This window comes from Grus americana, chromosome 1, assembly GCF_028858705.1.
Source record: "Grus americana isolate bGruAme1 chromosome 1, bGruAme1.mat, whole genome shotgun sequence".
NCBI lineage: Eukaryota > Metazoa > Chordata > Aves > Gruiformes > Gruidae > Grus > Grus americana.
In genome coordinates this window covers 154,577,613-154,599,994 of record NC_072852.1, presented here as the reverse complement: position 1 = coordinate 154,599,994, position 22,382 = coordinate 154,577,613, and the positions used below count along the sequence as shown (strand labels likewise).

At 44.4% G+C, this 22,382-nt stretch overlaps 2 protein-coding genes across 4 annotated transcripts in view; one reads left to right on the top strand and one right to left on the bottom strand.

Moving 5' to 3' along the window:
* COL4A1 (collagen type IV alpha 1 chain) overlaps positions 1–3,957 on the bottom strand; it is a 128,557-nt gene extending 124,600 nt beyond the window's left edge. The window contains exon 1 of the mRNA XM_054815022.1: positions 3,818–3,957. Coding sequence (XP_054670997.1) covers positions 3,818–3,880 — 63 coding nt within the window. The 5' untranslated portion in view covers positions 3,881–3,957. The remainder of the gene's footprint in view (positions 1–3,817) is intronic.
* Positions 3,958–4,030: 73 nt separating this feature from the next.
* COL4A2 (collagen type IV alpha 2 chain) overlaps positions 4,031–22,382 on the top strand; it is a 145,361-nt gene continuing 127,009 nt past the window's right edge. The window contains exons 1-3 of one of the 3 annotated variants that reach the window (XM_054815007.1): positions 4,031–4,157; positions 4,507–4,610; positions 4,748–4,808. In XM_054815007.1, the coding sequence (XP_054670982.1) occupies positions 4,567–4,610; positions 4,748–4,808 (105 nt within the window). In that variant the 5' untranslated portion in view covers positions 4,031–4,157; positions 4,507–4,566. Of the gene's footprint in view, positions 4,282–4,506; positions 4,611–4,747; positions 4,809–22,382 lie in introns of all 3 variants that reach the window. The other 2 variants (XM_054814991.1, XM_054814999.1) reach the window with 2 other exon arrangements.

Below are 22,382 nucleotides of genomic sequence, written 5' to 3'. Positions count from 1 at the left end.
TCTTTTATCTGCTCTCGGTTTATCTGCCTTGTACTTCTTCATCTCAATAAACCGTGTTTTTAACAAAAAAGGAACAGAAAAATCATTCAGACTAGTTGGAAGCAATTTATTTTTTTGCTTTTGGCCTAGAATTGTGTGTGTCAGACTGCAGTCCCAAGTACAATTTAAAAATAGGAAGAGTAACGCAAGGAAGGCGTGAGGATGACACAGCAGAGCTGCCTCTGCCCAGTCCCGGACGGGGCTTACCTGGGGACAGGAACCTTCTGGCCTCCCACCAGTGCGTCCCCAGCTGCCACCACACGCTGGGCTCAAACAGCATTGCCCTTGTGGGAAAAACGATGCATGCTTTTATCACTGTTTTGGCCCACTTTCCCCTAGTAGCTGGATAGAATTTGCTCTCAGCTCTGGCCCGGCTCCTGTTTTGCCAACACTAGAAGCGGAAAGGGAGATGGGCTGGGATCTCGGACAGACCACTAAGCCCACTGCCGAGTGGCAGCAGATAGGGCATCGCCTCCATTCCCCCAGCGTTACGTGGCAGCCAGCCCATTTGTGTCTAAGGCGACTGGCCCCAGGGCTCAAGCGCAGCTGGAAGATCTTGCTCCATTGCAGAAAGCATGGGGGCCGGCGCTGCAGCGGCATCAACAAGGTACCGAAACATGAAAACGGGATTTCCATGGCATTGTCATCTCTCAATCATGCAGTACTAATGTTAGGAAACAGACTTTCTTCAAAGGAAATGGAAGCCTGAAGAGTGTCAGAAATGAGAGCCCCTGCAGAGATCCATCAAAACAGGCTTCTCCTGTAACCGTCTCGTGGGAGCAGTCCCTCAGCCTGACCTGGAAACACCTTAATCTACTGCCCTGTCTTCCATTCTGCTCTCCTTATAATTTGAAAATGAATCTCCTGAGAAGAACATAGAACAGTACAAAAGCCCAGATTAGCTATAATTAATATTTTAATTACAATTGTCAACGTAAAAACCCTTGAGCTTCCAGTGCCACATCTGGATGCATTTTACAGTGGCACATTACAACCTGTGGGAGCTGCAACGGAGCAGCTCCCTTTTCTGTGCTGAGGCACGTGATCCTGACAGCAGCTGGCTTTGCTACGTCAAATGCCTCTGTGAGAGCAGTCCTTCCAAATCTCCTTGTATGTATTTAATCATGGATACATCAGTGATAAAAACAATTTTTCACTCTGCCAGCCCTGTTACACTGCAGAATCACCACCACCAATGTAGCACGAGCTGCTTCTGCTACATTTGCATTCACAGGCATGGTCTCAAGTCCAATTTAGTTACCCTGGCACAACCACAATGCACATATGAAGAAACATTTTTTTTCCTGTGAGGGTTAGCAAGCACTTGGCACAGGTTCCCCAGAGAAGTTGAGGAGTCTCCATCCTTGGAGATATTCAAAACCTGGCCGGACACAGCCTTGAGCAGCCTGCTGCAGCTGGCCCTGCTCTGAGCAGGGGGTTGGACTAGGTGATCTCCAAGGTGCCCTCCAGCCTCAGCGATTCTGTGATGAAGGTCACAGGACAATTAAGAATATGACAAGATTGTGGCTGCACAAATAAGATTTTTATTTTTTTTAATCTAGCTAATATAACCTATTTTGGGGAAGAAAAGAACAAGCATCATTTTTTTGCAGAAGAAAAGCAGTTGCTCCGTTCAGCCTATCGCAAACAGTACTGCATACAACCTTGCCTACCACGCAGTCCTCTGCTAACCCAACTACTCTTTAAACAGTGGGAACACATTCGTCTGAGGACAATGTGAGCACTGGGGCAACTCTGCCAGCTCTCCAAAAGCAGAAGAAAGAGGTCCTGCCCAGGTGTACAGTGGATTACACCACCCAGCCACACTCACTCAGGGGCATCAGGACCTCCAAAGAGAAGCCCCTGGACCACCACCCACGCCTGGTATGCAGTCTCCATCACCTCTTGGGTATTTGCTAGTTGACAGGCAACAGCATGGAGCTGGGGACAATGCCAATGGAACTGAATTGATTGAAAGGCCACCCATGTACGGCTGGAAGTTTATCTAAGGCAACAAAGCTGCAAGGAGCTCAACTTTCACGGCATACTTGTGTTTCTCGGTGGTGCTGATGAGGAAGCATAAATCTGCAGTCAGTATAGCATAGAAAGAACGGTTAATTATGGGGATAACTTCATAATATAATTAACAGCTCCAGATTACATTTTAAGGAATCTTGATTTTAATAAAACAGTTTATCCAGCACACAAAAGACACTTGTAAAACAGAGCCTCTTCAGAGTTGCTAAAGAAGACCTGAAATTGTATAATTGATATTAAAGTTTGCATCTTCTTTTAAGAAGCACATCTTCCCTGCGTAGTCTTCTTTGACTGACAGTCATGGTTTACCCAATGACTTCACTTTACAGCGCAAGACGGGAACGTATCTCACAGACAGCTATTTATACCTCTAGGAACACCAAATTTAGAACTCAAACGTGAATCATTTACTTCAAAAGATTTTAATTAATTAAGATTAATTATATACTGAAAGGAATACAGTTTAGTCAGCTTAATGCCAAATGATGGGTGAATTGCCTAAGAGGTGCATCACCGAGTGATTTACTGCAATCACAGTAAGCCCGATACTATCAGCCTAGGAGCAACAGATAAGACATCAGAAGTTCAGTGCATTTCTTACTTCAGCTGATTCAAGGCATACATGCTGTCCCCATGGTCACACAGAGATATCATCATTCATTATAGAACCTAATTTCATCTGAAACTGCAGAAAAAGAGTTTAAAATAACCCTTTCCCATACCTCCTTTACTGATTAAAATGATAATACAAGACCTTACATTTACAACACGAAGAACAACAAAAAACCCATGGCTACTGAAGTTTCCTGCACCCCTGAATTTCACGAATACAGTATCAACCTAGCCAAATGCAAGACACCAAGGAGACATGAAAAGATGACCTACTTCAAATTATTATGTCAACTGTCATTTACTTAGCAGTACAGAAATACTTCAGAAGCGTCAGGAAAGAGAGTCCTTTAACTTAAGGACAGCGGATAGCTAATATCTCAGTGATAAAATTAGCTCCCTGAGCAAAACTTTCAGACTAGTTGCATACTTTCGATTTTAAATGTCTGTGGCTGAATCTGTCTCCATCGGGAAAGGTGCCAAAACTCAACTTTAACCATTAACACCAGGTTCCTTCCTGGTCTCCAGCCTGCTGCCCATCGCGGGGGTCAAAGGCAGCGAGCACGGCACTTTGAATCCAAGCAACCAACCACTTCTTTTTTTTTTCTTTCCTTTTTTTTTTCCCTACAAAAGCTCGCGCTTTCTTTGCCTTTTTTTTTTTTTTTTTAACCGTGGAAACACAACTTTGCTACTTTTAAGTCCCGGGTGGGTGCGTGTTTTATATTCCCTCCCCAGCCAGCGGCGCTCCTTGCCGAGCCGTGGGAGAGCGACAGCGCGGCGGGGCCCGTCCCGCGGCTCTTAGCCGGGACCCCGCCGCCAGCCCGTGGGGAGGCCGGGACCCACTCGCGGTGTCGGCCGCCCCGCTCCGCGCCCGCGGAGAGCCGGCGAGCGCGCTCAGCCCCGCAGCAGCGGCGGGGCACCCGGGCATCCCCGCCAACCCCACCTGGCTGCTCCACCTTTCCGAGAGGGGAGGCCCCGCGCAATTCAGGCGGGGGCAGAGAGTAGGGATGGAAGCTCCCGTCCCTGCCCCGTCCCCCGCGGGCACCCCGTCCCGTCCCGTGCCTCCCCGGGCGAGAGCCCCGCGGGGGCACCCCGTCGCGCAGCCCGGGGGAGCCGCCCCCCGCGTACTCACCGCGGCAGACACGGCGCTGAGCTCGGCGCTCAGCAGCAGCCCGAAGCCCAGCCAGAGCCGCATGCTGCCGCGCACCGCACCGCGCCGTCGGTCCCTGGGCGGCGGGGCGCCGGCGGCTCAGTGTGGGGCTCCGCGGGGCCGGCCCCACATGCGCGTCTCTCCCCTCCGTGGCGGCCGCGGCGCCTGCAATGCCTCGGGGGCGAGGGACTCGCCGCGCCGTAACCGATGGGCGGTGGCAGCCCCCCTCCTCCCCTCGGGCGGGGACCCTGGGAGGGCGCAACCTCGCCCGCTCCTGCTCCTCGCCGGCCGCAGTTTCTCCTCCCCCTCCTCCCCGCCGCGGGTGGGTGACGAGCCGCCGGCGGCGGAGGGGGGGGGGGGGGGCGGGCAGAGGGGGGAGGCGCGCAGCTTCCTCGCCCCGCACCGTCGCTGCCGCCCGGGAGGGTACGGCAGCGGGACGCGCAACGGTGCGGAGCGGGCGCGGGGCCGGGCGAGGGGGCCGGGGCAGGGGCCGGGGGCGCTGGCTCTGCCCGGCCTGTCGGGGTCCGCGCCCCCGTGGGTGGCTCCGCGCCGGCGGGACGCCGGTCTCTGCACGGCGCGGGGAGCGGCGCGACCTTCCCCCCCCACCACCACCCGCGGGGATCGGCCCGGAGACCTCCACTGAGGCTTTATACGCGGACTCTGCGTTGCAGGGGCGGCCGTCCGGCGAGAGGAAGCCCTGAGCCGAGCCCCCGGGTAGGGAAGAAGCGAAAATGGACATCTCGCAGCTTCCCAGTGCACGTATTTTTATTTGTCAGTAAGTAATTCCGCTCGGCAGGCTTTTGGCAATAACTTTTTTAAAGTCGTATTGTCACCTTTAACTGCAGAGTTTTATCACGTGCTTGTTTTGTGCTAGCTTAAAACAATACCGTGTTTATTCACCTTTCCCTGCAGGGATCTGGGGCTTCTCCTGATCCTGATGGAAGTGGTGCTGTCAGCCGTCAAAGTGGATGCTGTAAGTAAAATGCCTTATGACTTTTACTGAGAAGAGGAAAAAGCAGTTTCCTTGGTACCAGAAAGTGAGGAACTGCATTTTCCTTTGCCAGATGGCTCATCTATCATTCCATTAAAAGAAACAACCAACAAATCATCCCTGCAAGCCTTACAGATTACTGCCTTCAACAAAATGATGCTTAGCAGAGAAGCATAAGGCTTCAGTGTCAGGTTGTTTGAAGTATCCCCCCCAGTTACTTTTGCTCAGATTGGGTAATTTATTAAAGTAATAGCAAAGCAAGTCCCAAAACATCTTCATTTTAATAAGAAAAGCACCGAGACAGATGGGTGGGACAAAAATGCAGTGATATAGAAACGGGAGAGTACTTTGGAGAAGTTAACCTGCAGATGAAATATCTTCAGTTAAGTACAGACCTCATCTGAGGACTGAGAAGTTGAAGCTATGGCTTAACTTTACAAATCAGAGACATGTTCATACATAAATTGTTGTTTAAATTAAATTGTTAAATCCAAAAATAAAAATTGCTAAGTTAGATGCTATATACGGTTGCCACTGTCTGTTTGAGATGTGGATGTAAACAGAAGTTCTTAAACTCTTGGGTGATTGTCACAAGGGTGTGAAAGAAGTGGGAGGTGACGTACACGGGAGGCTTTGGCTCAGGCCTGCGTGCTGCAGACCGAAAGGTTGCTGAGGCTTGGCTTGGGGCTGTATTTGTCAGCTACCGAGTGTGGGTAAGGCTCTGCCGTCACGTGCAAGTGGCATCTTGATGAGATTTTTTCAAAAGCTATCCTGCTTATATTTTAATCCTACCATCTATAGCTTTCACCTCTTTTTTATGACTTTGCACTCCTTATAGATATCTGATGTGGTTACATCTTTGTGGTGAGATGGCATAATATATTAGGAAATGGGGAATACTAGGGCTTTTGCAGCAGGTGTAGTGACACATGATCATTTTTGCACTTGAGCTGCAGTTGGCAGGTAGCGCTTGCTCATCGGTCTCCGTGGCTGGTTGGTCTCCCCACATCGTGGCTAAGCGAGAGGTGGCAGGCTGGGGGCCCACAGCCCCGAGGGAAGGGACGCGAGCGAGGACCTCCGCTGTCACGTGCTGCTTATCTGTGCCATGTTTTGATAGAAACATCATTCTGTTGAGTAGCGCTGAATGGATGATAATATTACCACGCGCTATTGAAACCAGAGCAGGCTGGCGATAATGCAAGTGTTTTGGGCCCAATGATGAAATCACTGGGATCAGTTGACATAAAAAGGCGGTATTTGTGGCGTGACTCTTCATTTTATGAAGATGTGCCATAGTGTGCGTAGCACAATACCTGAGCTTTAGCTGCAGCATGGGCTAATTCATTCTCCTTCATGTTCTTGCTTGTAGACTGCAGGCTATGGCATTAATATACGGCACACAGTATAAGGTATACGGAAGAGGTGTTCGAGCTACCTCGGTTAGTGGATGCAGTCTGGTCACGGCTGCTTGAATCTCCACATGCTTTTTTTCCCAGAGTATCTCAAGAGTAAATTGGCCTGCCTGGAGGTCTAATTTCCCTGATTTAACAGTTCCCAAGGTGGTGGTTGCATAGGAGATGAAACACCCCAGTTTGGTCACGTTTCCATGAAAAATTAGAGCTGCATTGCCACCAAAATATTTATCCCATTTTCCACCTGTATGCCACTCCCTTCCCTTGGCCAGCACAGGTCTTTCTGTAGTTGTGTGGGGAACTGAGCTGGAAAATTACTTGTTTGAACTAATCAGTACCCCAGAAGAGAAGAGGGGTGAGAGCTAACTTTGGCCTGGATCAGATCACCACTTGTATTCCTAGAAACCTGGGCCGGCACAGGACTGGGAGCAGGCAGCTGGGAGTGGGAGGTGGGGTGGGCTTGCTCCTTGGTGACAGCTCTGGTCCAGTGTGTTTGCAAAGCATGGGAAGCAGCAGCAGCACCTGAGTAATTGCAGGTGAGTTGCTGGCAGTCATATTCTTTATATTGTAATACTGTTTGTCACACTGAATCTTCTACTATTTGTTACACAGATTCATGTGTTATGAAGTGTTTTATTAGCTTGGATTAAAAAGAAAAACAACAAACCTGCTATGAATTATTAAAGTCTGTGGGACCAGATCTTTAAAGTCATGGTTCTGCCTGTAATGAGACAAGCAGAGCTCCTGAGTTTGACAGCCATGTATATGTGAATGAGTTACAGCTGCTGGAGAGAAGCGGTCTTGAATGAGTGAAATTGCACATAGGAAGAAACTGGAATGAGATTAAGGAGAAAGCCAGGAAGGAGGGAGAGAGAAAGAGGGGAACTCAGAGCATTTGACTGGATGTCTTTGCCTGGCAGGCTGTTGCTAGCTGTTAGGGAGACAGATGTTTCTCAGCAGAGAAAGAAACAAAAGGAAGAAAAAGAAGGAAGATGTTTAGGATCTCTGAGGACTGGGGAAGAAGAAATGGTGTCTCTGGCAAGAGGAGAGGATGTCGGTTTAAGGCTTGAAGAGAACTAAGGCAGAGGAGACCCTGAATGGAAATACTAGCAGAGACAGCCCAATGGAGTGGATCAGGCCCTGGTTATCTTTAGCACTCTTTGGCATACGCTGGCTGGTGATGTTAAAGGCCTCAAATAACTTTGGAACTACTCTAAGTTGTCGATTCAAGAATTCATGTGGCTTAAATAAAATTAAGTTGTGTTAAGTACCCAAAGTTCAGCCAAGTTTGCAGATTTCTTCTCCCTCTTTCTGTCCCTGCAAATATATTGCATCCAAAATGTAATTCTTGGATTTATTTTTTTTTTCTTTTCAGAGAGAATGTATCTTCTGCTAAGGCTGATTTTTTTTTCTTTTGTCTTCCCAAAGCACACCTCTTCCTAAGTAGTTTTGTAACATTTGATTACTTTATTAGTGGCCCCTGAGTATATTTTTTTAGCTGCCTCTAATGAAAATTACTTTTTTTTTTCAAGCTATATTCTGGTGTAAGCAATGGAATCCCAGAAAAGAAGGGAATGACTGTCAGATAAAAGAAAGAATATTGAGAGAGAATAAGTTAGAATAACATTTGCAAAAATAACTACAAGTTATTAAATGTCAGATCACAACTGACATTTAGAAAGGAGAACGTATATAGATATATGGAGCGATTTATATAGAAAGAAAATAGAGTCGAAGTAGTGCATGAGATATAATTCTCTTGACTTCTGTGACATTGTAAGGGCATATATTAGGGGGCATGGCATCAAAGCAGGAGAAGCAACAATCCTTAAAAAAAGAGGATAAAACCCACAGTACTACATACTTCTTTCTGTTGATTCATAGTGAAATTAGGTTACTGACATGGGTGCCTAAGTTAATGCTCTAAGTTAAAATGTGTCAATGCTCTGTGGCTATCTTATATCCAGGTTTTCCCAGATGCGTCCTGTTTTATTCCATTTGGAAACTATTGTCTGGTTGAAACAGGAGGACTTTTTACGTTAACCCAGGATTTCCAGGCAGAAAGAAGCCAGGGTGGAGTAATCACTCGGCCCATCCTGCTGGGCACGTGCACTGTGAATGTATGCACTAGGATTGCAGCGTGCAAAATGTAATAGTGCAAGCGTACTGCCCAGGTGGTCTAGGAATGAGTTGTTAATCTGACGTATTGATTTCTTCTGCCACATTACTTAGTGCATGCAAAGTGAATCCATCTCTTCCTGCAAATACCAGACTCCCTACCTGTGCGCTGCTTCAGAAGTAGCTCTGCCTAGGAGATCCCCCAAAAAGAAACATCACAATCCTATTTTAGAACAACTTCATTTGAGGCATTTCCACGCTGGCAGACATGGCTTATTTATGTCTAAGTAAGTGTATAGTTTGGCTCATCTTTGAGTGAGAGTGGTGTTCTGTAAGAAAATCAGAATAATGATACCTTGCAAAAAAACCCAGCATTTTAGGGAGCCTACCAGCATATCTGATTACTTGATTCAAAATTTCTTTGAACCCTGAAAGAATTATTGGGCAGTTCAGAGAGGACTATTTCTACATTCACTCATGGAGCTGTGAAGAAGGGGCAGCTCCGTTGAAGAGCTATGAGAAGTCCTGAGCGAAGGAGGTGGCATCCAGGGAGCTACATCAGGCAAACCCCCTTGCTTTCACCGACACCAACAGCCATACCTTGATCTGGGAGTGGTGTTTCCATGATGAGGGTCACAGTGTGCCCATCATGCTGTAGATGGGCAACAGGACAGCTGCCCAAATGGGATTTTTGGTTTTTCTTTTATCAGAGCCAGGATTTCACCTGTCAGCAATCATATGTTGCCAGGCAGACTGACACACTCATTGCAAGGATTGTACGTATGGAAATGTAGTCATGGTCCATAGCTAGAAATTCCTTATTTCTGATCTTTTCTTTCTTGTATGCTGTCTCTTCAACTCATCAGAAAGAGATTTTCCTTAAATGTCTCTTTTCCTTATTCCTCAAATTCTTCCTTGAAATTCTTTTTTGCTGCCATGCCTATGAAACCAATACTCATCCTAATTTCTTTCGAATTAATCAGTCTTCCTAGGAAGATTTCTTCAAAAGCCAGTTCTGCTATGTCTGTGTGGATTACACTAAAGAGACTACTCTTTGTGTACGGTCATATCCTAACACTGATCCAAGTTATTAATTCAAGAACTAAAGGCAGGTTACGCCAAAGGCAGTATATTGGGTTTCCCTGGAGTTAGCAATGAGAAAGAGGTTCTCATGCATATCCATGGTTTTTTAATCTTTCAATGGAAAGCCATACATAGATTCTTTACTCACTTTTTCTTGTATTGCAACGTATGTCTGCAATAATATATCCAGAGTGATTCTGTTCTTTAGAGGTATTAAATGGCATATGCTGCATTTGGTAGGAGAAGATACAGAGTTCTGTCAGCTTCCCATGTTTCTCAAAGGTTAAAATGTTGATACTGAGAGACAAGAATCCTGACATGGTCAGCTATCATGTAATGAAATAATCTTTTTGGTTTGGTCACTTCTCTCTGAAAGTAGCTGAAGCAGTTTCAAAAATTCAGTATCGCATTTCCTCCTGCTTTTCAAGTAGCACATCTGGGTTTTATTTTGTAGTAATTGCACCACAGGAAGTCTTTATGCATTACGGTTCTAAACCCACCGTGTATTTTTCAAGTTTTGTGCAAAAAATTATTTATAAATCCAAACAGATTTGCCTTACCCAAAATGTAAAGCTGCATTGTGGCTTATTCAGTTATACTATAAGCAAACACACTTATTACAAACATTTTAATTCAGTAGTTCAGAGCACAGTTTGTATTTGTGGATCTTTTTTTTTCTTTTTGCACTAGTGTATTTCTCATCTGAGACCAGGCTAATCTTTATTAGTTCTTTGCTTTTGTTTTTCCAAGCCAAAAATTGGTCAAGGAGTGGAACATTCTTTGTATTGTATTATACTGATCCAAGATCTCAGGAGAGTTCAAAGTTAATTTAGTAGCTTACAGTTAAGATATCTTTGCTTGCCAAAGAAGGCAGCTTATCTTCTCTAACCCCTTCTCCCTTAGGAAACTAATGCCTTGCGCTATTCGCAGTACCTTGTTTGCTCCTAAGGAGCAAAAAGCACAGTGAAAGCTGCAGTATTTCCTGATGTTTATTAACAGTTATTTTGTTTAAAATGGCAGCAGTTGGTTGACAGCAGCAGTTGACTCAGCTCACAGTGAAAGTATGTGATTTTTATCATGCAAACATTTCTGAGTGACTAAGGACCGACACTGTTGATTTTCAAGTGCCCTTTTTTGTCCATTTGGAAGCTGAGGGTGCTGGTGTGAATCACGACCGTGCAAGGGTAGCTCCTTGTTTTCAGACCCTAGAAATGACGTGTAGTAAGGGAAAAGCTTTCGCAGGGAAATTAATGAGCAAACTTGCATTTGCATGAGTAATTGCACATACTTCGGCTGAATCACGTTTTTGCAGCGCAGTTTCCCCTCTTCAACAGTTAGCGGTGTTTCACGAGGCTGCTGCATTTTCCAAACACAGGTGTTGCAGTGCGTACGTCCTGGGAAGGAGGGGAGATGCGGACGTGGTTTCATCAGTGGCAGTGCAGGGTGCTGCTCCTGGGAGACAGGAGATGGGGGCTGGGCTGGGGAGGCGGGCAGGGCCCCCACCCTCCTGGCACATCCCTACAGCACCCAGCGGGTCCAGGGACGGGCACAGGGCTCAGACACAGCCTTGGAGGGCAGGGCAGGGCCATGGGGAGGCCAGGCTGGGACATCTGTCCACAGGTGGAGGTCAGGGGATGCCCGTGGCCGGGCACAGGCATGGCTGACCCCAAGCCACTGTCGGGCCGAGGGGGAAGCCCCACTTCTCACAGCCGTTTTCCCACAGAGCTCATTTCACACCCCTCTGCGAGGGAAGGCCGCACAGCTGCAGCGGGAGCTGGCCCTGCGCCCGGGTGGCTGGCCCTGTGGCTCCCCTGGGGGGGGACGGGGCACAGGGCGCGGGCAGCCGGCAGGTCCTGCTGCAGGGGCAGGGAACGTGTGCGCTGGAAAAACAGACATGCACGTTTACAATTTGGTGGAAATTTTTGGGTAATTAGCATGTTTTAAGAGGGCCGGGACAGAATTTCAAAATGGACCAGAGCCTTCTGTATGAATTGAGAGGACGGCACTATTTGGCTTTTCTTCTCCTGACAGAGTTCCTCAAAAAGGGACTTTTTGTCAAGAAAAAAACCTTGATTTTCAACATAAATTTACCAATGAGCTCTATTTTTATTTTAGACATGCGAGACCAGAACATTTAGATCATATCGGTTACCAAGGATGTACGCTTCCTGGGATATTTCAGGCGTCCTATTTATTCATAAATGATCCCAGCCTTTATTTTGAAGTAGCTTTCTGAAGTCAGCAAGTAAAGATCAGTCAGATAAACAGGGCTTGGCTTATTTTTGGCAGGTCTTAGCTGCAGATCATGCCCACACCTCCTCTCACCATTGGTTGATGGAGCCAAGTAATAAATTCTTTATTCCAACTATACTTTTCCTTTATATTTCACCAGGCTTTTAAAGGTTCTTTGCTGGTCAAAATTACCTTCTGACTTTATCATCAGGCTGTATACAAAAAAGGAATGTCAGGCAAAGTGAAATAATTTGGAGACAGCAAAAGCCCTTCCATTTGTCCTGTTGCAAATGTTTTTTGGGCGGTTTTTTTCTTCTTCTTTTTGTTTGTGTCATTAGAAAACAACTAACTGCCTCAGGTTTAAGCCTTGTCCCAAAGCGCAGTTCTGAGCTGGTGAGCATATGCATCCGACGCGGCTCCTGGAGGTAGTGTGGTGGCCACTAGGTGCTGGCTGCGGCAGTCAGAGCGGTGTGGCTGCCCTGCTGCCCATCCTGGCTCGGCAGGAAGCTGACCCCCTCGCTGCACGCCCCGGCCTCCTGCGGAAATGCAGGGTTGGAAACAAACCTGCTCTTCCTCGGGGATTAAAAAAAAAAAAAAGAAAAAAGAATGGAAAAAAAACCCACAAAAGCATGTGTACAAATCGGCAATTCACTGGGAGTCTCCATGGTCAGGTCCTGCCCACGCTTCCTGCGCCTTGCAGCCGTGGGGAGCAGAATCGTTCCTTAAGGTAGGGGTGGGAAACTGAGGAAGCTTAGCAGGCTTTCCCCGTTGTGCTCACGTGGGCCTCACTCTTGGCACACTGTTGGCTCCTGCTGCTCTGCCCGTGCAATCCCCGGGCATGCTGCAAACAGATGAGGAAAGGCATTTTTATATTCGAGCCGCAACCTTGCCAACCCCATGTAATTGATGTTCAGCCACCTGGTCCGAGTCTCACGGCACCCCGAACATGTGCGTGGACACCCCGGGGAGCAGCTCCAGGAGGAGAGCGGAGCTGCTTACCGGGGCTGCCGGCATGTCCTGGGCTGAGCCGCGGCAAAGGGAGTGGGCAGAAAGGAATGCCGCTCCCGCGCAGGGCTGGGAATAGCCGCTGGGGCCGCGGAGCATGGGAAGCCTGCATATCTTCCCGAGCCAGCAGCCAGAGAAACAGTCTGCTGGAAACGGCCCAAACATCTCTGCATGACACTTGGAAAATCTTAAGTGACGCTGGCTGGAAGAAGGAAGCGTTTTAAGCTTGCGATGTGGGGCCGAAGCTGGGTTTTCCCCAGGTGCTTTGCAGGTGTGTAGTAAGAGTAGGTATAAAGGTGTAGGTATAAAGTTGCCTGAATCTTCTATCCCCTGTACGTGTCCACGAGGTAGCCAGCACATCTGTTATCTCTTAACTTGCTAAAGCCTATGGGCTGCTTCCTCTCTGGCTGTGTCCCTTACAGTAAACCACAGAGTCCCAGGTGTATTCTCTGCCCTTGTGGTCAATTGGCACAGTCTGTCCATGTCCATAGCAGTAATTAGCCTTGGTAATTAGCCTCCTTGGTTTCCAAAACAGGGTGGCCCCATAGAGACTGCCTGTGGTCCTTAGATTATGCTGACTCCTCCACCGTGCACAACAATGTCTTGAGAGAGTGCTGAAGCGAAGGAAGTGAAAGCTTCCTAGCCCAAGCGACAAGCATGCACGGGGCCTTTCTGACAGTGAAACGGTACAGATGGTCAAGCTGCGGGGCACAGGGCTACTGAATACGTTAATGTAGACATGGAGCATGTGTGCCTCACAGACTGTGACAGATTAACTGGCTGGAAATCAGGGCCCACTCTCATTTCTCACGTGCATCAGTGTATTTGGTAGTTCTACCTGAGTAGGGACAAAACAGAAGAACTGAGCTGTTTTACAGTCAGGTGCAGAAAGTGTCAGTTAGCATCCTGAATACTTGAGGCTTGCTTGGCCATGGTATTGCCATGTCACCCACTTGAATAGGAAATTTATGCCAAGGAAAACCAAAACCCCTCCTAAAACTTTTGTTTCAAGCTTTATGTGATGTTTCATGGCTTTATCATGCCCTGTTTGTTGATTTCTACATCGTGTAAGTAAAATAAAGGGCAAAAATAAGCATGTAAATAGATGTAAATGGCAACAGATCACAAAAAGCAGAGGCATGAAAAAACCATTTACTAGTCCTCTTTGCTATGCTGAGTGTTAGGAAAAACAGTCCTTCCCAAGGAAAGGACAGTGCCTAGAGCATGTAGCACTTGGCTACGTGCTCATTTTCTGGTGGCTTATGCTGCACTCCTCAGCTGCACTTTGATCTGTTCTTGGATAGTACGAGCACTGCAGTGCATCTTCTTCAACTGCCTCCCTCTCCCGAGGGACTTCCCATCTACACAGAGTGGCCAGATGAGGGGAATGGCAAAGATGTGCTCTTTTACCTTCTGGTTTTAGAATAAAGTCAAGGGTGGGTGAGTAGTTGAAGGAAAGGATTTTAATTGTCCTCGTTTGATGTGAACTGGGGTTTATCAGTTGTCAGTTCCACAATGCCAGCTTCTAGTCTAGCTTTCTTTATTACTTTTCTATTCCAGTCCTTGCCTGTGGCAACAGTTTTGATTTTTTTTGGCAGATCACAGCCTTGCTGCCTTATCTATGAAGCTATTAATACTGCCTTCCAAAAAAAAAAAAAAAAAAGAGGAGTCTTCTATAAGATAGTCTGCTTAGCTTTTGCCTCAGTCTTAGAGAATAAGGAGAGGACTTCATGGGACTCCATCTTTTCAGTGACCCAAGGACTAAAGGGATCAGTACCCATTTCCTCTGAGTAAAGACTTAATTAGACTCCAAGAGAGTGAAACATGGTACTGTTTCCATGCATCAAACTATCTATAGTTGAATCCCTTCCAGGGAATGATTATTTAAATAAACTTATATGGCTGATGGACTGGGGAACAATCTGGAAAAAATTATATTTCTCTTTAACATTTATTTCCTTTTATGAATTTATCAAATTGAGATCCAAACATCTTGTACCATCCATCCAATGCATGCTCTGACCAATACTGATCTGATTATTTTTCTGTGTAAGAGGGGAAACTTTAAACTCTCTTTGTCATTACTCATTCATAATAATCCTCTTTGTGCCTTCAAGGGGATAAGGTAGTGGCCATTCTTGGTAGGGTATGTTCTATAGTCTAAGATGTTAGAGAACTTCAAGAAAATGTTACCTCTGCTTTCACAACTGGAGTAATCTCTTGCTTGAGGTTTGTATTGTCCCTTAGGGGCACAGTAATACATAGGGTCACCATTGAGTAGATGGGTGATTAGTAAGGTAGCTTCAGGCTGGATCATAAATCACTTTGAAGATTGGGACTGTAGTCTTGAATTTGTCTGAGTAAGGAATCCCAGTGAGCCCTACAGCAACATGCTTGCATGATCCTGCGCTCCTTAATAGGTATGCAGGGCTTCATGCTTTGAACCAACGGGTCTGTTGGGTTTTTTCCAGAGGAAGAACATACTGCAGTTACTATGGCCAAATCAGAGGCAGTCAGAAACATCGTACTGGCATGTTGGGAGCTCTTTGTGTATAGAATCCAGTTTCCATGAGGTGGACTCCAGGCTTGTCAGCTGCTTCATTGGAAGTATACCATCTCAAATTAGGGATGATGTAATTTTTACTACTTCTTCAAGGTATTTCTTTTTCATTTAATGTGGTTTCCATGTTAGTCAAGTATCATTCACTGTCTTCCATAAAGCCAGTAACAAGTGTAAACAAGGAGAAAGGAACTGAAGTACAGCCATCATTCATTATGAATGAGAGGTAGATTGAGATCCGCCCCGGCCACGTACTCTTAGCATTGAGGCTACCAATATTTCATTAGGCTTTTAAAAAAAGTGTTCCATTAAGAGCACACATAACTTCATAGAATAACACAATTAATTTGGGGAGATTAAAGCTCATCGTTCTCAGGAGATAAAGGGATATGAAAATGCACATGCCAAGAAGTTTCACTTCTTACCCTGCAGACAGAGTCTGCAGAGAGATTACAGTGCTGCATGCAGATCATGGGCAACCCCATGGTAATCCATTCCTCTATGCAGAAATGTCAACCCCCCCAGACCCATTTATGTACATACACAAGAAACAGGATTTTTTTTATTTGAGGAGGGACAGGGACCCTCCTAAGACTATTCAACTCTTATCTCAGGATCCCCCACTGTTTGCAGCTTTTCTATAAACATAAATTTACTCTTTTCTTTGAGGATAGTCCTGTTCCTCAGTAGCTGAGAAGCCAGGCCTGGGACTATACTGTTGCCTTTTTTGTGGTCTGATTGCCCTGAAGTTGTTTCAGCTGCAGAAATCTTGCTGTTCAATCTCAGAATTTCTACTATATCATCCTACGTCCAAGTTTGCCTATTGTCAAAAGGGAGTACTATTTTCCTACAAAACAACATGGGAAAATGGTGCATTAAAATAAAAGTGCAAGGTTGTTGCTTGTTTTTTTCTTTCTTTTTTTTTTGGATGAAAGACCAACTCAGTTTTGCCATAGCTTATAGAAATTTCCTTTTCTCTGGAATTTCAGAGCCAAATATGATTTTAGATAGTCTGGTTAGCCTTTGCAGAGAGTCTGGTTAGTAATGTCAGCTGTCCCTTGTGTCTTTCAAATGAGCAATGTACACTAAGACTGCTCCAGAGCACAAGCAGGAAAGACTTCTGACCTTTTGATCTGACAATCTGTTCCCAAAATTTCTGTATGTCCAAAAGCAGCAAGACAAATACCAGAAAACTTGGAGACCTGAGGAAAGGGGAAGCTCCAGAATTTCACAAGCAGAAGCTGAGAGCACCTCCCTCAGGGGTCCAGCTGCAGGACAGAGCTTGCAACCAAGCCTGTGGGAGACCTGGAAACGCTGACCACTGTAGACCCACGCAGCTCTCCTCCTTCAAGCATGAGTGTCAAACTGTCCATCTGCCTCCACAACAGCAGAGCCACACGGACTGTCTTAAAAACATAAGCCTGACATGGGAGCTGTAGTTGGCTAACTAGGCAGCACGAGCAAGTTGGGATTCACTGCCTATCCATCCCCATAGCGTTGGTTCCTGCAGCCATGGAGCCATGCCCCGATCTGCGTGATGCAGAGGGTGCACATTGCCTGGCCGAGCATATGGGGGAGAGGGAACTCATTCTCCCTGTTAGCGTATAAGCAGGCTGTTAACCATTTTCTCCTCCTTAGCATTCAGTACACACATCCATGCCACAGTTGCATGAATTACCTGTAACACCTCTCAACTTTGAAAATAACAGCGAAAGAAATGTTATATCCTTCCACGCTCACAGTAGCATGCTATTGCCTGCTGCTTTCCATCACTACAGGTTACTGAGCTGGCTACCTTGCCAAGATGAAAGTTACTTTCAGTAAGCCCTGTGTTTCTGCAGCTGTAACTTTCCTAATGAATTCCTCTAGCAGGTTTTACAAATGCACTGCAACCCATGCTATGCTGGCCAGATACAGTGCCCAAGGTGGGTCATTTGAAACTAGGTTTTTGAATCTCTGTGCTGTATTGCTCCATGCTGCATTAGACATGCCCCAAAAGGTCACATGTTTCCAAAGAGTGTATTCAGCATGCTTTGTAAAGACTTAGCGGTGTGAGATCTTGGTATATTATCGCATGGATTCTGTCTAATTATTAAGGACATGTGACCAATTGCTTTGAGTCTAAATAACTAAGGCTGAAGAACACAATACTTTCCTGGCTTAACTGTTTTGTAATGATTAACTGCAGTGTTATGAGAGCCATTTCGTGCCACCAGCTTTTAAGCAGAACAGCATGTTGTCTTCAACAGAAAATTCTAATTTAAGATGGTGCTATCAAATGGTCTGATGTTTTCAGTCCATTTTTAAAGTGAGATTACAGCAAATTTGTAGAAACCCCCTTTAAATCAGTGGATTTGAGCACACTTTGGATCAGGCTGTAAGCATTTGACCTTTTTCTGTTGGTTGCTGGGAGATGCAACAGAACACAATAGGATTGACTGAATTTAATGTTCAGGGTAACAATTAATAGAAATGCTGCCTCTGTGTGCTGACAGTCGGGTTTCATGTTAATCGTTACTGAAGTTCTGCTTTACGAGCCTCCCTCAGGTAATAATGAGTGACTTAACATTACATACATTTTGGCTTTCCTGGTTTTGTAGTTGTATGTCATATCTCTCTGTCTGAGCTGAGAAATGTTTTGCTATAAGCAGGTTCAATTTTTAATTTCTAGGAACCAGAAGTTCAGGATAAGGTCCTGGAAGAGTGAGTCAGAATATGTCCCCAAACTGGGGGACATCTACATTTGTTACCAACCAGTGAAGTTATCTCTGGGGTTTGACTTAAATAATGATCATGTGAGCAGTCAGCCGGCAATTTTATTCATTTCAATCCTATGACACCCCACCACATTACACTTTCTTATGTAAGACTTACAGCACTAGACTGTTAGGTCTTTTATATCTCGTCTGCAATCCTTGCCTATCATCAGTTGAAAGTACAGACTCAGTTTGATAGAGTACACTTAATTCATGTGGCCTATTGGTGTAAAGAAAAACATGGAATGCATAAAACAAGACTAATATTTATAATGTAGGCTGTGAGAATATCCTGAATTTAATTCATGTTTGAATTACAGTGCTGGTTTTAGAGAAATGTCCCATCTGTATTTTTTGTTTTTTCCGATGTCTGAGAGTCTATCACAGCCCTTGCTAAGTTGTTCCAGTAGTTGATTGATTACTCTTAACAATAAACAAACACAGATGTTAGACCACATTGATCTAGCTCTAAAATCTGTCACTGAGCTTTTGTTTTACCTTTGCAAGGTAGAAGAAAGAGCTCAGCATTACTAGTTTCATTATGTAGATACTTAAATTTGTGTGTGTGTGTGGCTTGTAGCATTTAACCTATTTTGGAGCGTTGCAAGGCCAGACATGGAGCTGGGAGAACAGCATGGCCATGATGTCTGGCACCATTGCTGATGACAGTGGTATCTGGTGAAACAACTGTTTTAAACCCCTATTCTCACGTTCTTCTTATGAAGTTACATAGGTTAGCCTCCTGCATTTTGTCACTAAAGAAGCCTTTTTTTTTCAAGTCTTTACCATTCCCTATGACTTTTCTCCAAGTCCTCTTCCATTCATACTTGAAATAATTGTCAGTCACAACCGGACCAAGCATTTCATTAGTGTTAACTAAGAAAACTACATAACCTCCTCCTTTCTATTCAGTACTACTCAGTTTATACAGCCAAATGCTGTATTACGTCTTTTTACTGAAGGGTGGTACTGGGACATCATGTTGAACTGATGGATTATCAAGACCCTGTCATGCCTCCTGTCACAGAAACAGATACCCCAAAAAGAGTCCCTCTTACTCTGTGTGCCCCCAGTTTCTTTGTTTATGGATAAGAATTTGCAGTGGGCAGTGCTAAAATGTATTTTCATTGCTCCTGTTTTAGCATTTAATCTAGGTTGTACTTTATTTTATAGTGCCCCATCTTAAAACATCAGTTAACTTTGTCAGTGAAAATGTTACCAAAAAACCATGTCTCGAACTGAAATTTCATCTGACACTTAGCAAAATATCTATTTTAAACCCATTTCAGATATATTGTGTTGATTTTATTGGATGGTAATTTCCTACATGATTCATTTAAGCTGGTGAAGGATCTAGAGCACAAGTCTTGTGAGGAGCGGCTGAGCGAACTGGGGTTGTTTAGCCCGGAGAAAAGGAGGCTGAGGGGAGACTTTATTGCTCTCTACAACTCCCTGAAAGGAGGTTGTAGCCAGGTGGGGGTCAGTCTCTTCTCCCAAGTAACAAGTGCTAGGACAAGAGAAAATGGCCTCAAGTTGTGCCAGGGGAGGTTTAGATTGGGTATTCGGAAAAATGTCTTCACCAAAAGGGTTGTCAATCGTTGGAACAAGCTGCTCAGGGAAGTGGTTGAGTCACCATCCCTGGAGAGATTTAAAAGATGCGTAGATGTGGTGCTTAGGGACATGGTTTAGTGGTGGGCTTGGCAGTGCTGGGTTAACGGTTGGACTCGATGATCTTACAGGTCTTTTCCAACCTAAATGATTCTAAGATTCTATGATTCTATGATCAGAATGTCAAGCAGCATCAAGTCAAAGAGTGATGCAGTGAAATTGTTATCTTTGTTACTCCATGAGAACAGTTTCAAGAGTAGATATTCTTGTGGTTCTTAGCTATTATTTGATTGTATAAAACTGTAAGTGAATATAAGAAATTTGCAAAGTACAGCAAATCAGAAAAATTAACCTAGTTTTTAAATCACAGCCAATTAAGGAAAAATAACCCTTCCTTTTTCATTTCTTACACACCCACACCCATGGACCAGGTTATCCTGTCACTGATGCTGTGTAATTCCCCTAGGGATGGTAATCGGATTTTGCAGATGTAACTAAAAGGCAAATGTGGCCCTTTATGTATATTGGTATGCAAAGAGCATCGGAAGCATTCTTGCCTTCAGGATAATTACAAAATTGCTTCCTTTTTTGTCATCCACCCATGATGCCATCTAATTTTATGTTCCTTGGCTGCTAGCTGTTAGCCTCATTAACCTTACTTGATAGAGCATTCCAACATTTATGATTCTCATGTGAAAAATGCTTCCTGACGGCTGGAATTTGTTTTTCTTTAATTTCTACCTTTGCCCTCTTGTCCTATTATGTGTACTAGGCTGAAAATAGTAACTTGAGATTGGTGTGCCTACTCCTTACAGTGTAATGAATTCCAGTTAATTCTCTTGCCTTTTCTTTCTCTTAAGATAGTTGTGGTGATTTAAAATTATTTAACCAACAATCCTACTTATTTTCACTTTGGTCCCTTGTGTTTTTACATTTAATAATGAATTCTTCTGTGGAAGGAGATGAGGAAATTCAGATATGTATCATTCATCAGTTGGCCATTTCTACAAATGTAACGTTACTTTGATGTAGTTAATTTCATTGTCTTACTTGGCATGTGGAGTAGGGCCGAGATGCTGTTACTGTGGGCAGTATAACTTGACATTTGTAAGGTTAAAATTTCATTAATCAATGCAATTTTACTCTATACAGTGGCAAAATTCTAAGTCTTAAATCCAAATCCAGTTCAGCTAGCCATGATGATGATCGTTGTCAAATTTGCAATGGTGGGAAGTATGAATTTCATCCCTGTTCACAAATAAAAGTTTTCTTTCCCCTTTTTGGGGTCATACAGAGACCCCTGTATACATCTTTCCATCCAGCACAGGGCAGCACTAGAAGTACCACAGCAGCAGCAGGCAGTAGAACAGAGGCAGATACCTATTTTTGTTACATTTTCTTTATAGTTTTGACATTATAAAATGGTTGGATATTGGTTTGTTATGTGCTACTAATACAAATTAAGGATTGATCCATAATGCAGCATCTTTTCTTTATATGGATGCGGATTTATTTGAAATTGTATATGCTTTTGAGACAGAGTGCATTGTAGTCTGGGAATCCTGCAGTATTATCTTAAAACTGATCAGAAAAGCTACCACACTATTTCAATTAACTTCTTTATGTTAAGTTCTTTAAGTTAAGCTGATCTAGAGCTTGGTGGGTTTTTCTCTTTTCTTTCGATTGTTTACTTTATTGTTTCCTAATATGGGCTTCACAGGGTGAAGAGAGAAACTCAAACTGTGATACTTAATACCTAGGAAAAGAGGTTGTCCCATTGAAGAAGAGAATTGTTTACAGTTGTTTACAAACAATTCTCTCCAGTTAGACTTTTTAGTTAAGTTTATAACAGATGACAATGGGAATAGGAAGAGGGGACTGTATGTTACCTGACTCGGAGAAAATTTGTGAGAAAATAATGCAAAGAAACAAACACAGTGTACTTAGAAAGCACTGCTGTTCTTGGACTGACGGGATGCAATTGCTGTTACCATTCGTTGGAAAGCATTATGTTGTAAAGTTCATCTTTCTGCATACAGTCGGCTTGGGGACTGTTTCCTCTTCTGAGTTTGCAGTTTTCAAAATCAAGAGTTTGTTTGATGACCTCCACCTTAAAAGAATATTATGCAACCCAGTACTTGCTTCTTTGGAAATGATTATTTTAGCATATCGTGGGATATATGCACTTTTGTTTGAACTCATGAGGGAGCGCACAGCAAAGGCAGCTTTGGCTTTACTATTTAAAACCTATTTGTAAGAGTCTGCCTTTTGGCTGAAGTCCTACTTTCTCTATAAAGAAAGTACTTTCTGAAAGGTTATCTTGCTTGGGACAAAGTTAGTGGGTTAATCAAACTGTAAGTTTTCCCTATCTGTACACGCTTGTCTAATATATGTCATTCATCCTGTGTGGAAAATGATCCTTTTTTTAACTATGATAACGCAAAAAAATGTAGTATCTTTCAAAGTTTCCTTTTAGGGAAAGTAATCTTTTTTCAGCCTATTAAAATAGATAATTCAAAATTTCTTCTTTTGCAAAAAAAAAAAAATAGGTCACGCATTTGCTGGAAAGAAGGTTATACTACCAAAAATAAGTATTTACTGAATCAAGCATTCCAGTGCCAGGTTCTCCTGGGAGGTATCCCAAGAAACAGAAGGAAGCCTTCCCTCAAGTACTGTAAATTTAATGGTTATGAAATAATAATAGGATCTCCTGGAAACTCCGTTATAGAAACTAATTCCACGCTTACAACAGTAAAATGAACTTCTCAAATAAATTGAAACA